We start from the raw sequence: 15,896 nt of genomic DNA on the forward strand, positions 1-15,896 counted from the left end.
ATCACGTATGTAAAAATAATTTTACTATTATTGAATGTTAAACTTTAACAAACGGTGTCAAAGGTAAAGTTTTGTATAAAGAGGCCTGTGTACATGATTATTTTTGCTTTTAATTTTTTTCATATTTTAGTCTTCTCGTTGGAATATATTCAAAGTATGGTGGGGGAAGATGGGACACATTTTCACTATGTTTTCTTTTTCCCTTTTGGTAGCAAACAAAACGCGATCAGGATATCTGGATATTTTGTGCTAAAGATGTCCCATCTCTCCCCACAGTATCATATATGGAACAAATAAGCTCTTTTTTTAATATTGTGACGCAATGAGTAAAATTATCGTCGAACAATGCTCCACTTTATTGGATGTTTCGGCAATATAGAAAGCGATCGTTACAAAATTTACTTTGCAATTATTTGCGGTAAGCTGTCAAAATCACGGAGGGTGTTGTAACCCGATCTTCGGTGTCTTATAAGTTGCTACCGTTGTACGAAGACCGGATCCCTATATACGTTATATTTGCTTACCACCTGCAGTGTATACAGACATCATAATTGCGCCAGGGACCGCCCAAGTGTTAAACTGTAATACGCAATTAAGAGCCTGGACGAAGCCTTTGTTATAAGGCGAATTTATATTTAATTACAAAATTTATCCGGGCCATAGTTTATAGACCCCGACAGCTGTTTATTGTGCGTAATATGTCGGCGAGTTCGCAAAATAAATAAAATTTCTCCACCGACCTTTCGGTCGAATTACAAAGGCCCTTTGTTTCAGGGGTTCAAAGATTCGCAAGGTCGCTTGTGTTTCTACGAAGCTGTTGCTCGAGACACAAATGACGAATTGGGTCGACCCCAAGACAAAGAAATGGCCTATTCCCTGCCAGGGACGTTTCGCCTACAACTTGGTCTTTTCGCCAGTTCCGACCGACGTTACTTCGGCGAACTTTCCCGCAGAATCGGCGGCGAAATGACGATCAACCACGCGACCGTGTTTACTGCAATTACGGGTAATCGGATTAGTGAAGTCCATTAACCAGACCTACAAACATATAAAGCTTAAGGGCGTCGCTTCCAGGCCACGCGTATACGAGTGCGGTCCATGTAATTGAGTTGCCGGAGAAATGACAGCGGTACCGCACTTGATTGATTGTAAAATAATGATTCGCGGCTTTCTATAAAACCCAAGAAATTGTCTCGGTTCATAATTGATTATTAACGCTGTAGAAATGAGATAATAGTTTTAAGTTTAGAAACCTACGTAACTTAAGGGGAAGAAAAAAAAAACAATAAAAGAAAAAAAATAACAGTGGAGCTTTATATATCATATCTTTTTACCCACGCGATAAAAAGTAATTTCCGACCGTTTATTCATTCTTTTTATAAATCGGCTGATCGAAATCAATAATAAAATTGTGCCTGTCAGCTTGGTAATGTAACTTGTTTCATCTTCTAGTGCTGGCGAACGACAGTCGTTATAACAAGGGTGTTCTGTTTAATACACCTCGTGTGTTACTACAAGTTACCACACATGTAACCGGTTTTATCCTGTCGTGGTAAAGAAACGAAAGTCGTTATAACACAGGTGTTTTGTTTCATACACCTCGTGCCCGCTTACTTACCCCATATGTAACATTGCCTTTTTTTGGTGTAGGTAAAAATAAAAATTTAAAGTAGCAAAAATAAGTGGCCAATAAACCCGAAACTGAAATATCCGGTCGCAAATCGGTCGATTTGAGCAGCAATGTAAACTAAAACCACTCCTGTTGCCGTTAGTAGCGTTCAGCTACACGGCCCATTACAACAGCGTAAAGGAAGCAGTGCGTTTTGAGCGACATGTAATGTTAAAGGGCCGTGATGACTTGTGGTTGAAACCCGAGTCCTGTACATACCGCATGACTTGGAATTCGGAAGCGGATAGTTACCAAGGGAAACCGGGTTCAAAACCCCACCCTGTGGCTTTGGTAAACCACAAGAGTATATAGAGCGATTCGCCTGCCTTTAAATTCAATACAAAACATGGTGATACAAGTGCAGTTGTCCGCTTATTATTACTTGCATTAAAAACGTACGGCAATATTTTGTTAAAATTTCTTTTTGATGCGACTAATGGTGTATGACTTATATTGTAATCAAGTACGGTTCGAATCGTATGAGCAGAAACCTGTTGTTAATCACGTAACACGTGTCTAAAAATAGCGGAATATTTCTACCAAGCAAAAGGTAGCGGATCAAAAAGCCACCTTAGCTAGCGGTCTCTCGTCTATTTTAGTTGCATTACGAGTCGAAACCTTATGAACTCGGGCACGGTAACCCATTTTCCCACGTTCCCTTTCGCTTATAAGGTTCTTACTCTGAAGAGAGTCCGCACGCACTCTGTGCTCGCTGGGTGGCATCAGCATCGGTAAATAACGCGAATGTAAATCGGCGACTGCTCCATAAAAGGCATTAACAGTGCCAAAGGTGTCGGAGGTTTATATAAGGCCGACGATAGCTTGTAACAGTCGCTTTTATCAGCGATCGTCGACAGGTGAGATCCGACGCGTCTCAGCCGAGAGTTAACCGACTACTGACGCACATAAATAAACGGCTCATGTCCCAGCGGCTTGCCAGATAATCTTTTCCGCATCGTGATATTATCATAGATTGTTTTGCCAAGGAGGATTAGGATTTGCTCAATATTTTTCAATATAATTCTGAAACAACGATGCTGAAACTCATTGCTGTTCTGTGTTTCTTATATCTCGCTGTGTTGGAAGTTACAGGAAAATCCCTGAATCGGGTCCGACATCAAAGCACCGTTGCGCAAACACCAGTTGAGCAAAATGTCCCGTCTGGAATAAAATCAGGGAGCAGTCCTTTTGACGACACAGCAGCAAGAAGTGTCAGTGGTGCAAGTGAGGGCATTTTCGTTGTGCCGGGAAATCCAAGAAACAAGCGACATAAGCGCAAACGACAAGCGTTTAGGAACCGCAGTAATTTAATGGGAAGGCAAAGAAATGAAACATCTAGCAACCCTCGAACCAGCATGCTGGAACATTTCAGTTTCCCAGAGTCGTATGGCGACACCATAATCACTACTCCGACAGCATTTGCCAGAAACGGTAAGATCAGTTTATAAAAAGCAATGCGTTGAGATTGCGGCTTTTTTACCCATTTGTCCACCCTTTTCGTGGCCCAAAAAGTTCAGTTTGAAAATCTTTTTTTTTTCGGGCGCGTTGGGACCTTGGCGTCAATAAAAGATCGGGTTATGGTCTGATTAAAAAAAACGACTTCTGGTTTCAATTTTCAAACCAATTAAACTTCAAACCATAAGGTGAATCGAATTTAAACATTTTCTTTTGTTTTAGTCGATGGAAGAGGTGTCTTCCGATTCGAAAGCGACGATTTTGCTAACATGGATCAAAACATGCGGTTAAGAAAAGCTGAAGTATACGTTGAAGTAGTGGTGGAAGAGCCTTCCCATGCAGCAACATCGAGAAGAGCCGGCCGGGCTCGGGCTTCCGTTCTCCGGAGAGATGTCGAAATTCTCCCGTTCCTGATTCCGATCCGACAAAATGGCGATAGCGGCTTCCTGGAGGCGATCCGGGGTAAAGCCTGGGGCTACCGGGTACTTGGAGACAGATCAGCGAGCAGGAATAGAGCAAGTCGCCCGAAATCATCGTCGCTGGTACGCAGATACAGGTTCAATGTTACGCAAGTCGGGATCACAGGTTCTGGTGATGAAACGACTTCCAATCTTACAGACGAAGACATCACAAACGCTGATCTACCCTTGCTGTCATCTTGGAGATTGCCCGACTTCGGGCTGTCTCTTCTCTGCCGCAGAAGGCGCGAGATACTCCCATGTTTAAGGCTTGGTATCTCAATATACGGGGCTCCTTATATCGCAGTAACAACCGCAGTATTAGAACACGAAGACGACTACGGTGCGAGGTTGAAATGAGAATATTAAATTCACAAAATTAAATTATTTTCTGTTCTAATATTGTACCGGTTCGTTCGCTTCGAGCCTCTTCTTAAACCAGGTTTAATAAAGACCTACTTCGACCCCCGCTCTTGTTGTAAATATGTTGTTTTTCTACTTCTACTATGCCCTTAAGTTTCAATTTATTTTGTGAAGATTTTCGTTTTTGCGCAATAAAAAATTGCGATCTTAAAAAACGCCTTCATCGATGCTATTTATTGCAGCATGTGATTTATATCTAAGAATAGCGAAGATCATATTAATTAAAACGGCACAGCAGACAGGAATTAACAGCAAAACGACTGTCATCAAAACATGTTATAAATGTAAAAAACACAGGGGAATAAACCTTTGTAAAAAGCTTTTTGTGAAAAAATAAACATTTCTAAAAAGTGTGACTGGTAAATTCAAACACACAAGAAACTCAATAAGCTGCAAACACTTATTGCAATCAAATTTGTATAGTGTAGAAAATTGTGCTTAAAGATAATACACGGGCAAACAACAACACCAAACTCAGAAAGCCGGTTATTTCACAGGATTTAGTGGTTTACATATAAACATAGAGAATGTCGTATCGGATTATAAGTCACCATTAAACCAGGTGTGTACGTCATAAGGTGTTTATTTTACTGGAAGCTTTAAACCATACGGTTGTGGATTGGTATGAGGATTGATGAGTATAGACGTAAAATGTTAGTATAAGAATTTGTGAGATTTTTGTGGCTTTAGTCGATAGAATTCACAGCCAATGTGTCATGTTCACAACCATGGAATTATACTGTGGGGTAAGATGGATATCGTTAGCACATAATATCCCATATTTCCTAATCACGTTTTAACAATTAACAACGCTATTTTAAAGTCGCAAGGATACGGTATATAATTTTCTAAATTCCTTTTTGTTTACCACCAAATGGGACGATAAAGGAAATTGAAAACATGAACCATCTTACCCCAGCCTACTATACAGTAAAGGGTAGAGAAAGATGGGACACTTTTCATTCTACTTTCTCGTACCATTTGGTAGTAAATAAGAAAACATTCAAAGAATTATAAAACCGTATTCTTACCACTCCATTAGACCGTTGTTAATTGCTTAAAACGCGATCAGGATATTGATATATTATGTGATGAAGGTGTTCCATCTTACCCCACGGAGATACGCAGTATTATGATGGTCATATAGTAAGCCATAAAGTGACTTGGGATGTGTGTTTAAGTTGGCCGTGTGTGTTTAAGTTGGTACTAGTTTTATTTCCCCACTCATTAGGTTGGGAGAAAGTGACTGTCGCTTGGTGTACGTTTGTCATCGGTCGCGTGAAATAGACGGTGAAGGTATTTTAAGTAATGCGTGCTGCCTGTTGTACGTACTGCGTGCCTATACTGGGGTATACGAAGGGCGTAGCTCATATCGACTCGAATATCACAAGTGACGAAAGAGTTTTGCGTCACCCTATAGCGGCAACGCCCCGTATTGCGTGGGGTCGGGCGCTAGAAAGTAAACGGCCCGACCTGGGGTCTTTAGTTCCCGCCTAGATTTAGGGATTTGTCGATGTGCCTGACAGCCAGGAATCCGTGTCATGAGAGCGAACATTTGACCCGAATCGTGAAAGTTGTGAAACAGGAACTCTTGCGGTCGGTGATTCGACGTTTGTGGGGAACCCCGTTTTTACAATTACAAGAAATTTATAAAAAGATCAAGCACTTAAACTTGAAAGATTCGTCATAGAAAATAATCCAAATGATTCATAAAATAAATCTGAATATACAACTATAGCTATCTAAACTTGCTATAAATATGTTACAACGTCATTAATCTGTTTTACCAATATAAACCTACGGGCGATTTAGTTCGGATAAAGTCGCATTAAACAAATCTAAAGACATTCATTCATCGTCGTTTGGCGGAGTAAAGAACGTCGTTTTAACACGGATGTTTTCTACACCTGCTTACGAGTTACCGCATGTGCAACTTTGCATGTGTTTTTTCGTATATGGCTGACAATTTAGACAACACATTAGTGTCCACTTAGTTGGTGTAATGATTTGTAAAGAAATATGATTTCGTCTAGTCATATAATCCTTCTCTATCTAACCAGTCACGTGATAAACTGACGCAATTTCCATTTAAAGTATTGCCGACATTTCTACCAAATTACTTATTTTAAATTTGCTGAAATCTGATAAGAAACTAAATGTTTGCCGGTTTGGAAGTTATGTTAACTGGACAATATCGGTAATGCCATCAGAGGTTGATTGACAAGTTATCGATATAACTTCGACGTGTGGTTGTCTACGTGGTGTATTTGGCAGATAAATCGGAACAGCAACGGTTAGAAGGCAGACATAAAACTTAATCAACTTAAACCCACGATCTGATATATATAGTTGACTGGGGTAAGATGGAGACCGTTAGCACATAATATCCCTTTTTTTTCTTAACTGTTAAAAACGCATTATTTGGACATTATGTGCTAGAGGTGTCCCGTCTCACCTCACAGTACTGTATAGATTTAAAGAGCTGCCCCTTTAACAGAAACGTGGGATTTGACAGCTGTGTGACATTTGGAAAATATTGCGAGCTTTGGTTTGGCCTCTGCTGCTCTCTTTAGCGCCATTTCCCGGCGTAAAGCGTCGTAGTTCTCCATCGCTATATGTCGCTGTCGAACGCGTTTTAGAATTCGGTTTGCGCAGATGCTTTGTTGTGACATGGCGTATGGGTCTTGCTTGTCTTCTCTTTTAGAATCGGACCCGTCGTTAGTTTCGATCGTTATAGCGTGAGGCGTCTTAATCGACTTGCCCGATATGAGACAGGTAGGGGAATGTTTGCCAAACTCAGAGGTTGGAGAATATATCTCGTGAAGGAATTTTCTCATGGACGGTTTGTAACCAAGATGGCGGAAAGTTTTCAAAGACACGACTGGTCGTGCGTGCAAGTTAGCGGCTGTGGGTTTACAATCTAATGTTTGAGGGCTTTGCGGCAATGAAACTTCAGCTACATTCTGACTGAACGGTTGCAACTCCGTTACAGCAGCTGAAAGCATCTCTCGTATGGTTTGGCTTTTGCTTGGAGTCAAACTGTGCAAAGATTGCGACAGAGGGCTGATGGCTGTGGATAGAACAGAAGACTGATTACTTCTGCTCGTCTCTATTGCTATCGCCAAAGCGTCTCCAGGATGATCTACATCTTTCACAACATCCGAGATTGACTCGCATCGTTTCTTGGACCGATCTTTTGCTCTCTTGGAAGATCCTTCGGACTTCGAATACTCCGGATCAGAGTCGTGAGTCGTTTTCTGCTTATCCTTGTTTTCTTCCAGGGAAAGCTCGACCACCCGACACATCGTCTTCTCCATCGCATGTAAAGGCGGGCAAGGCAGTCGCTGTTTATCATATGAGGTATAACGAAGCTTTGGAGGGTCGACATTGAGTTCTGTAACAGTAAATTACATTTAATAAGGGGGGGGGGCACCTTTAGCACATAATTTTTGCCTCGACGCTTTAATTTCAAATATAGTCTTAGCAAAACTCGTTAACGTACCAGCTAACTTCTTATTTTGCCGACTTTGTTCGCCAGCGGCAGTTGCGAATCTCACAAGATCATGGACTCCAAGTCCCGAGACATCCCGCACGGGATAATGTTTCATATCGGGCAGCCGGACGTGTTTTCTCAGCGGAGATAAATTCAAATTGTTCCTTAGCTTCCTTGCCTCAGGACTCGCGATTTCTCGCTCTTCGCCGGATTCGCTGTTGACGTCATGATTTATTTCTCCGAGATCGGCCGCAGCATCTTGAGAGCTGAAGAATACGCTGTTTAATTGATAGCTCTAGTGCTCTACCATTTGTAGGTAAGGTGGTGTTGGGAGAATATATATTGTATATAGTAGGGTGGGGGAAGATGGGACACCTTTTCTTTCTATTTACTGGTCACATTTGGTAGTAAACATAAAACATTCAAAGAATTATAAAACCATAACTTTACGGCTTTCATAGATCTTTGTTAATTGTTAAAAACAGGATCGGATATTTAAATATTATGTGATAAAGGTGTCCCATCTTCCCCCAACCTACTACACGTAACACTACGTCCCAAGGAGAGCGTTTTACACAAGTTGAGTATTTTTTTGGAAAAGAAGGCTGCGAAAGGATGCGCTGCTTGAATAAGATCATTTGAACCGTAGTCGGGGGGACGGACAGGACTATTTTTTAAAAGCCTGGTATTTTTATTTTAAGTTAACTTTAAAAGCATGGAAAGGGTGCTTCATCGTATTAAAGTCTGGTATTATTATTAGGTATATATACATACACGCGCACTGTGCTTACGTTGTTGCTTGCACTGCTGGACTTGAAATGCTTGACCACGGATCCTTTTTACTGAAACATGAACAAACTTTGAACATGATGTGTAAATGCATTATTCGATATAGTAGGGTGGGGTAAGATGAGAAATGTTCTCATTCTTTTTTATCGTCCCATTTTGAAGTAAAGAATATTTTCAGAGTTATATATCCGTAGACCAGCGACTCCAAAGGCGACATGAATTGTACAAAACTCGTTCAGGAGTTATGAAATTTCGGCGCTAACAGTATCCCATCTTACCATATACAGTACTATACATTAATTGAGTAAAATATAGGTATTGTAAACAAATTTAAAACGTTGGATAAGCAAATGATGGTCATTCACCTTAGACCTAATCTGTAGTTGACTAGTTTGCTTGGTAGACCAAGGCTCTCGTACGCCTTTTCTATTTCCTCAGGCCCGTATGTTCCATGGCATGAACAATCCTTATGGCCAGCTGTTAAACGATCACGAATATGTTGGTATTCCCTTATATATTCATGGATGTCGGGGTAGTAGCGAAAAGATGACCCTGTTAATGTATTACGCATTAGACCCGGGTTTCTTAACCAGTGGCCTGAGTACTGTTCTTAATGGGTGCAGGGCAACACGTCAAGCAGTAGTTTTTACCGTTTTTTTTTGTAAGCGTTATTACTTCGGCCCACTTTCGTGACATTTATATATTATTCTGGTGTCTTAGGATAATTTTAATGTGTTTTTTTGTAACAGGGTTAATTAAGATTCATCATTTTATTTTCAGGGGTAACGGCATTAAAAATTTTAAGAATCGCTGCAACAGCTTAAAACAACTGTTGTATTGCGATTGATTCTCAACTCTTCGTTCTTTAAATAACATGATCTTCGCTATTGTTTTCGAAGAGATAAATAAAAATTCTTTTATATTAGCACTTGCTTACTTTCTTTTGGAGACGTCAAGTTCTTGTTACTTCTGTTATTGTTACCACTTGAGCGTTTCTCCTTTTTCTTGTAATAATCTTTATTCTTTGCTCCCTTTCCTTTCAACGACGACCTTCGCTTTTTCGACTCTGAGCTTGTCGTCTCGTCCCCCCATGGAGTTAAAGGGCTACTTATCCGAAAATTAAGGTGTTTCTTCGTCACTGAACCCTGCTGATCCTTAGGGGGTTTAGACATCGGTTTCTTACGGACACTTGACGGGAAATTACTACCTCCGTGCCCCGCTGTGATATCATTAGGAGCCATTGGTTTCTCACGGATCAGTAAGTCTTATTATTGTGTTATAAATGGGTACAAAACCCGCGCCCCTCCCTTAGTAAGATCTGCAATGATTTTGAAACTCACATATAGTACTGTGGGGAAAGAAGGATACCATCAGCATATACTATTATACCTTGTCATGGTCATATTTTTACCAATTAACAACGTTATTATAAATTCTTGAGAGCACGTTTATAAATTCTGTAAACTTTCTTTAATTTCTACCAAATGAGACGACAGAAAATATAAACATGAACCATCTTACCCCAATCTACTACAAGGCCAAAGCTACCTTAAACAAGGCCTATATTGTATAAACACTTTATATGGCTGTTTAGAAAACAATAGCTATAACCTATGCGACATTATATGACTTCGTAAGTCAGTACATGCTACACAACAAAGAGTACCGAATGAAATTTGACCCAGCGGTCACAACATGGGGCGAAAAAAGACGTGAACGGTTCAGTGGCTTCATAATATTGGATACGTTACTTTACTACAATTGATACAACACTAAATAACCATAAACAACACTGAAACTCACGTTGAAATATATAATAGCACTATGTACTAGCACTTATTGGGCAGTACTTGATTCGACTCCATTTATGGCTAACCAAGTTTTATAATGACTGGATTAAATGCTTCTCTGCTGTTGGGCTTTACCAAATATCAACTTCTAATTGAAACGCAACCGATATTACACTATAAGGGCGTATAATAGCACTCAAAGGCCCGCTTCACATAAGTGATTTGATTAAAGAGCGAACATATGAGATGACATCTCATGTTTGCCCATATTGGCAGCCGGGATAATCAATAGTCTTATAAAATAGCATATAAAGGCACGGCACCATGTGAACCTGCTGTAGATAAGAGGATACAGCTGGAAAAGACTCTTGTCGTTTTTCTTTGAGAGCAATAATAAAATGTTTGGACATCCAGCTGCCTTAATCTGGTCAAAACGAAAACGCCAACAAAGCGGTTATAGCGTTATAACAAGCGCACGTGGACGTTAGCCCGCGTATGTGACTAAAATAACAAACCGCTGTTTTGATACGACGTCGCAACAAGACCATTTACAATGCAAGACAAATCAAATACACAGCCCAACCGAAAACATTCGGCCGTCGCTGTCGCGTTCCTATTTAACTTTGAATGGTCGTGACGTAAACGAATGGCAAGTTAAACCAATAAAACTGATCTCCTACGTCAATTACAATGTTTGTCTATTCGTGTTTGCTAGAAATATGTTCCGTATTATCTTAGGACACGGCAAACAAGCCCGTTTACACGAAAACAAGTGTTGTAACTCTAGTAACCCTAATAAACAACGTATCTTTTATACAAGCTTAGATTTAAACCAATAAAATAATTTTATTCTGCTTACAGAAGTGTTTAGATCCAAAAGATATGCTTATAACGATAAGTAAGCGGGTAGGTAAACACATATTGGGTTTGGGGTAAGATGGTTCTTGTTTTTATTTTCTATTCTTGTCCCATTTCCTAGTAAACCAAGAACACATAAAGAATTATATAACTGTATAGACTCATTATTCCAAGGAGCGTTCCTAATTGTAAAACAAACGATCGGAAATATGGGATACCATATGCTAATTGTAGTCTATGTTACCCCAGAGCAATATTTTACGTTTCAACTATATGAATGTCTCTATATATGTATTCCAAAAACCCTTCTAAGGTTTGACGCTTGAAGAGTTAAAATACCTTGCTACGTATTCACACATAGCCTTGCAGAGACCATCACTATTATCCACACAATACACTTTACTGCCTATCTTTTATATCGCTTTCAGTATAATTTAAATGGCTGTCATCCTATCTTCTAATAGTCTTACATTCCAATTCTATCGTTTAAACCAGCGTACGCCTGTGTCTTTCTATTATATAGAATACAAAGTCCCTTTGCTATACTTGCTTTGTTCTGCAGTGTTTGATTCGCGGCACCACGCACAAATAAACGATTCGACTATTTCTCCGAAACGAGATAGCTATCAGCTTTGTTGGTAATACGCACCTCCACGCCCAGTTTCGGGAAGAATCAATATCGGCGGCTTTATCTTGCTCCCAAACTTTGTAAATGTGTGATATAATAGTATAGGGTGGGGAAAATGGGTCATATATTCAGTCTATTTTCTTGTCCTATTTGGTAGTAAACAAAGAACATTCAAAGAATTATTAAACGTATCCTCACCACTTTCATGTACCGTTGTTAATTATTACACGATATTTGGATATTACGTGCTAAAGGTGTCCCGTCTTCTCCACGACACTAGAACCTATATATATATACCAAATTCAACGTTAAAAGAAAGGCAATAGCTTGTTTTATAATCAAAGAATCCGGTTTTGTATTAGGCCTGCGTTACTTAAACAAAACCAATAGCCCGGCGTCGTGACTTGAGCGGTCACATTGTTACCAAAGGAGTCGATGGTGGTACCATTGTGGGCATATAGGCTATATACGTTACTTTCTTTAACCCAGTGTTTCCCAACCTTTTTCACCCCGCGTACCATTTCGAGGTTTTATGCTGTGCTCGCGTACCACCTACATAAGTTACGCGCGCTGAAGGCGGTCAAAAAATTCCCCCACCTTTTATGACGTCATAATCGCGTATTTGACCTATGCGAGGTGTAATAACAAATTCTATTAAACTAGGTAGCATCAGCCAGGGTTGATGGGATGCATGGAATTGTTTTTTAACCACCAGTCACAAGAAGAACAACATAATGAAATAACAACAAAGAACAAAAGTCAATTTATTTAATTTTAATGCGATGGCTGCATTTGTTTATTTTCCACTAGCTGGTCGATGCGTGGCATACATTTGCTCACAGCGCATCGAAAGTCATGCATGGGCGCAAAAAGTCGGTTTCGTTTCTTCGACTTGATAGTCATCAGGGATGAAAATCCTTGCTCGCACTCCCACGTTGAAGGGAAAATTAGCAGCTGGGGAATAGCGTGAGAAGCTAGCGTCGAGTACGAGGAGGCCATGCTAAGCCAGAAGTTTATTGGAGAACAATCTTTGTGTTTCGTCTTTGCTGTCTGGTCAGCCTGGATATCTATGAGCTCCTCTTGCTCCCCAGTCCCGACAGGCAGGTCGGCTGGATCAACAGAGAATGGATCGGTCATGTAGGCACAACATGTCACATCCGGAAAGTAATGCCTCAACTCAGCATTGAGCAGTGAGAGGTGATCAATGATTTCATGGGAAACTTCATCATTGGGAGCGCTGTCAAGGGTTGTCAAGAATTTAAACATTCCGTATTGCTTGCTCTCCACGTTCTTCTTCCAGAGGTCCAACTTCAGGACAAACGCTCCCAGTTTTGAAATAAACTCTGCGACAGTGCAGTTTGGTCCTTGAAATGACAGGTTTAAGTGGTTGATGGCTTCGAAAATGTCTGACAAGTAAGCCAATCTTATGATAAATTCCTCGTCCTCCAGATATTTTCGAAAATCGTGATCCTTCTCCCTTAAAAATACAAGTAGTTCATTCCTCAATTGAAAAAGACGCTTTGTTACATTCCCCCTGGAGAGCCAGCGCACCTCTGTGTGATAGACAAGGCAAGTGTGATCAGAGCCGAGATCTTCACAAATCAGCTTAAACAGCCGGCTATTTAGAGCTGACGTTTTGACAAAATTTACCATTTTGATAATTCGGTTCAAGCACGATAACAACTTCGGTGGGAGCACCTTAGCGCTAAGGGCGAATCTGTGTATGAAACAGTGAACACCGGTGACGTTTGGTGACATAGCTTTCACATGGGCTTGAAACCCAGACTTTCGACCAAGCATAGACGGAGCCCCATCTGTCGTGCATCCGATTAGTTTTCCCCAATCCAGTTCATTCAGCTTGAAGAAATTGTCTAAAACGTTGAAAACATCCTTTCCTTTTGTTGTACTGCACATCTCTTGGCTCAGCAATAATTCAGTTTTCACAGCATTGTTCTGCGTGAATCGGATGTAGACAAGTAGTTGACAGCAGTTGGTAACGTCTGTCGATTCGTCAACTTGTATTGCAAACCCAAATTTTGAGGCTCTTACTCCCGCAATCACTTGGTCGGTAATGTCAATTGACATTTCCTCGATACGGCGCTTTACAGTGTTGTTAGAGAGGGACACACTCTCTAACTTTGCCACAGACTCCTCTCCCATCACACGTCTGACCAAAATCTTTGCCGCTGGCATTATAAGAGACTCTGCGATGGTATGAGCCTTCATGCTTTTAGCCACCAGAAGAGCGACTTCATACGATGCTTTGACAATCTCTGCCCCCTTCTGGTGGAATAGGCCAGTTTTGTCCAAGCGCTGCCGCTTCACGTTCTCCGCAAGTCGCTGGAAGTAGCTCTGATCTTTGTTCTTCTTATCAGCATGGTTCGTTCCAAGATGACGTTGGAGCAGGCTGGGTTTCATGGACGCATTGGAAAGGGTCTTCATGCAGACCACACATTGCGGAAGAACTTCTTCTCTGTGTTCGATTGAGATGAAACCATATTTTAAATACTCTGGATTATATTTTCGCTTGGACATGATATAAAATTTAGCCCGACTTATACTAATCTAATGAGACAAAATAGAAGTAGTGCTAGGGGTGTTCAAATTGAACTATGGTATCTGACTCCTCATAATGACCGTTAGCCGGTCATTATGACCGTTAGCGTCTTCAACAGTTGCTGGTCAAATAACAGTCCAACAACACTAATATCAGTAGGCCTAGCATACATTCTATTCCCGAAAGAATCTTAAGCAAAAACTGCCTTGACTTAATCGTACTAAACACGCATGATTAACTTAGCTGACCCTATGCTTTTCTGCCAGTACCAAACCTTCCTTAAACAAACACCCACGTTAGGCTAACTCACTGCGTGTTCCAAGTCCAACCTAGACATTCTATGACGTCACAGTGGTGAGAGAAAAAAGAAAAATCTTCAAAAAACTCAAAATCAATCCCACCTGAACTAAGAACTCCCTTTGGTCTAATAAAACACAGAATGTACTCGCGTACCACCTGGAAGACTGTCGCGTACCACTAGTGGTACGCGTACCACAGGTTGGGAACCACTGCTTTAACCCAATAGTCACTGGCGGGTTGCCCAAAATATCATACAGACACCAATAAACGGTCACTCACTCATATATAGTGGTGTGGGGGAAGATGGGACACCTTTAGCACATAATTTCCAAACATCCTGACCATGTTTTAAACAAATAATAACGGACTTTTAGAGTCGTGAGGATACGCTTTAATAATTCTTTGGATGTTTTTTGTTTACTACTGTAGCGGTTGAGGGTGCTCCGAGCACAAATATTTAATATATATAATTATCTAAATTTAACTTAATGCATAAAGATTGAATTTTGCGTTGTGTAACTTTAACAGCTGGCCAGCTGGCATAATGTGTATGCGCCTGGATTGTTTCCTGTAACCCATGTATAACAATGCTTCTTTATATACAATGCTGGGAGACTTTGCCCTGTGACAGTGCTGAGAGACTTTGCCTTGCTGTATAATGTGTATAATGTTTTCTCGTGTATAACGCTTCCTCTCGCCTTGGGAGTTCTCGCCTTTGAGTTATCTCCTTTATAAGCCCTGCCCTGTACTGTACAGCTAGGCAGTGTGAGCCTGGACCAGCCAGTTGGAGGCCGGAGAGTATCGTGACGTCGTTGTTGTTTTGTCGTTGTAACCCGAACTGTTTTGTTGAATAAACTGAGTTTTGAACCTGGACATGTTATGGAGTCGGACTGTGGGCTAACGTCTTATCGCTTGACGCCCACAAATATCACTTGACGCCCACAAATGGTGAACTCGCTGGACACGCCCTTCTCGATACAAGTCTGCAACGAATGGTCAACTGAAGTACCGCACCCACAACAATTGGTTGAGCCCGCTGGACAGGCCCTCCGAAGAAAAATCAACGGTGAATTACTGTGTTTTATGTTTTATAATGTGAAGTTGGGTCAGACCACGACCCCAACAAGCTTAACAATTAAAATGGGTTAACCCCAACGAGCAATTGCAGGTTGCATTGCTATCTATCCTCTAGTCATATGTGAGTTGACACACTCACGGGCACCACTAATCTACGTGATGAACCTTACGCCTACTATATTACCTACATGTGAGCTGACACACTCACGGGCACCACTAATCTACGTGATGAACCTTACGCCTACTATATTACCTACATGTGAGTTGACACACTCACGGGCACCACGAATCTACGTGATGACCCTTACGCCTACTATATTACCTACATGTGAGTTGACACACTCACGGGCACCACTAACCTACGTGATGACCCTTACGCCTACTATATTACCTACATTG

General features: G+C 40.9%; 3 protein-coding genes across 3 annotated transcripts; 1 reads left to right on the plus strand and 2 right to left on the minus strand.

Annotated features, from left to right (window-relative positions):
• The first annotated feature begins 33 nt into the window (after positions 1–33).
• Positions 34–4,160, plus strand: LOC149737114 (uncharacterized). Its single transcript, XM_089876327.1, has 2 exons — positions 34–3,100; positions 3,347–4,160. Exons 1-2 carry the CDS (start codon positions 2,704–2,706, stop codon positions 3,940–3,942), a joined length of 993 nt encoding a protein of 330 aa, XP_089732453.1. The 5' UTR covers positions 34–2,703; the 3' UTR covers positions 3,943–4,160.
• Positions 4,161–6,252: 2,092 nt separating this feature from the next.
• On the minus strand, positions 6,253–12,135 carry LOC149737115 (uncharacterized). Its single transcript, XM_089876315.1, has 5 exons — positions 9,225–12,135; positions 8,653–8,839; positions 8,290–8,340; positions 7,508–7,764; positions 6,253–7,399 (listed from the first exon to the last, which is right to left on the minus strand). Exons 1-5 carry the CDS (start codon positions 9,526–9,528, stop codon positions 6,480–6,482), a joined length of 1,719 nt encoding a protein of 572 aa, XP_089732441.1. The 5' UTR covers positions 9,529–12,135; the 3' UTR covers positions 6,253–6,479.
• Positions 12,136–12,303: 168 nt separating this feature from the next.
• On the minus strand, positions 12,304–14,645 carry LOC149737116 (zinc finger BED domain-containing protein 5-like). Its single transcript, XM_089876313.1, has one exon. It carries the CDS (start codon positions 14,096–14,098, stop codon positions 12,338–12,340), a length of 1,761 nt encoding a protein of 586 aa, XP_089732439.1. The 5' UTR covers positions 14,099–14,645; the 3' UTR covers positions 12,304–12,337.
• Between the last annotated feature and the right edge of the window lie 1,251 nt (positions 14,646–15,896).

Source organism: Ciona robusta, chromosome 4 (genome assembly GCF_009617815.1).
Source record: "Ciona robusta chromosome 4, ASM961781v2".
Taxonomy (NCBI): domain Eukaryota; kingdom Metazoa; phylum Chordata; class Ascidiacea; order Phlebobranchia; family Cionidae; genus Ciona; species Ciona robusta.

What these genes read in the sequence shown, in the direction of transcription:
- LOC149737115 (XM_089876315.1), bottom strand. Translation starts at nt 9,528, where the DNA reads ATGGCTCCTAATGATATCACAGCGGGGCACGGAGGTAGTAATTTCCCG. An exon ending in CTTGACGTCTCCAAAAGAAA is followed by an intron (nt 8,840 to 9,224) that starts GTAAGCAAGTGC and finishes ATACATTAACAG; the next exon opens with GGTCATCTTTTCGCTACTAC. An exon ending in CCAGCAGTGCAAGCAACAAC is followed by an intron (nt 7,765 to 8,289) that starts GTAAGCACAGTG and finishes CGTATTCTTCAG; the next exon opens with CTCTCAAGATGCTGCGGCCG.
- LOC149737116 (XM_089876313.1), bottom strand. Translation starts at nt 14,098, where the DNA reads ATGTCCAAGCGAAAATATAATCCAGAGTATTTAAAATATGGTTTCATC.
- LOC149737114 (XM_089876327.1), top strand. Translation starts at nt 2,704, where the DNA reads ATGCTGAAACTCATTGCTGTTCTGTGTTTCTTATATCTCGCTGTGTTG. An exon ending in GACAGCATTTGCCAGAAACG is followed by an intron (nt 3,101 to 3,346) that starts GTAAGATCAGTT and finishes CTTTTGTTTTAG; the next exon opens with TCGATGGAAGAGGTGTCTTC.